We start from the raw sequence: 328 nt of genomic DNA, 5'->3' as shown, positions 1-328 counted from the left end.
AGCACCGCGCTGGAGACCCTCAAGAACCACATCTCAGGCATCTTCAGCCCCAAGTACTCCGTGAGTCCCTGGGCACCTCCATCCTGGCCCCTCAGCTCCCTTGCTGAGCCTCCTGCCCCCCAGTACCCCCTGTTCTCACCTCTCCAGCCCCACAGTCCCCTCCCCTCCATGCCCCTCACGCCTGCTGTGCCCTGCCCCAGGCACTGCTCCCAGGTACCGCTGCTGGCCCTACCTCCAGCACAACCTGGGGCACGGCGGGGCTCAGCCCGTCTCCATCCTCCACCCAGCTGCCGCCCCCCGTGCCCCTGATCCCGGAGGTGCCGAAGCC

General features: G+C 68.6%; 1 protein-coding gene across 1 annotated transcript in view; it reads left to right on the top strand.

Annotated features, from left to right (window-relative positions):
- Positions 1-6: 6 nt before the first annotated feature.
- The window catches only part of FES (FES proto-oncogene, tyrosine kinase), a gene marked incomplete at both ends in the record, with an annotated part of 2,402 nt that continues 2,080 nt past the window's right edge, over positions 7-328 (top strand). Inside the window, 2 exons of the mRNA XM_010013063.1 lie at positions 7-60; positions 288-325. Of these exons, the coding sequence (XP_010011365.1) occupies positions 7-60; positions 288-325 (92 nt within the window). The remainder of the gene's footprint in view (positions 61-287; positions 326-328) is intronic.

The sequence above is a fragment of the Nestor notabilis genome, unplaced genomic scaffold, assembly GCF_000696875.1.
Source record: "Nestor notabilis isolate BGI_N333 unplaced genomic scaffold, ASM69687v1 scaffold22024, whole genome shotgun sequence".
In the NCBI taxonomy this organism is placed as follows: Eukaryota; Metazoa; Chordata; class Aves; order Psittaciformes; family Psittacidae; genus Nestor; species Nestor notabilis.
This window is presented reverse-complemented; position numbering and strand designations above follow the sequence as displayed.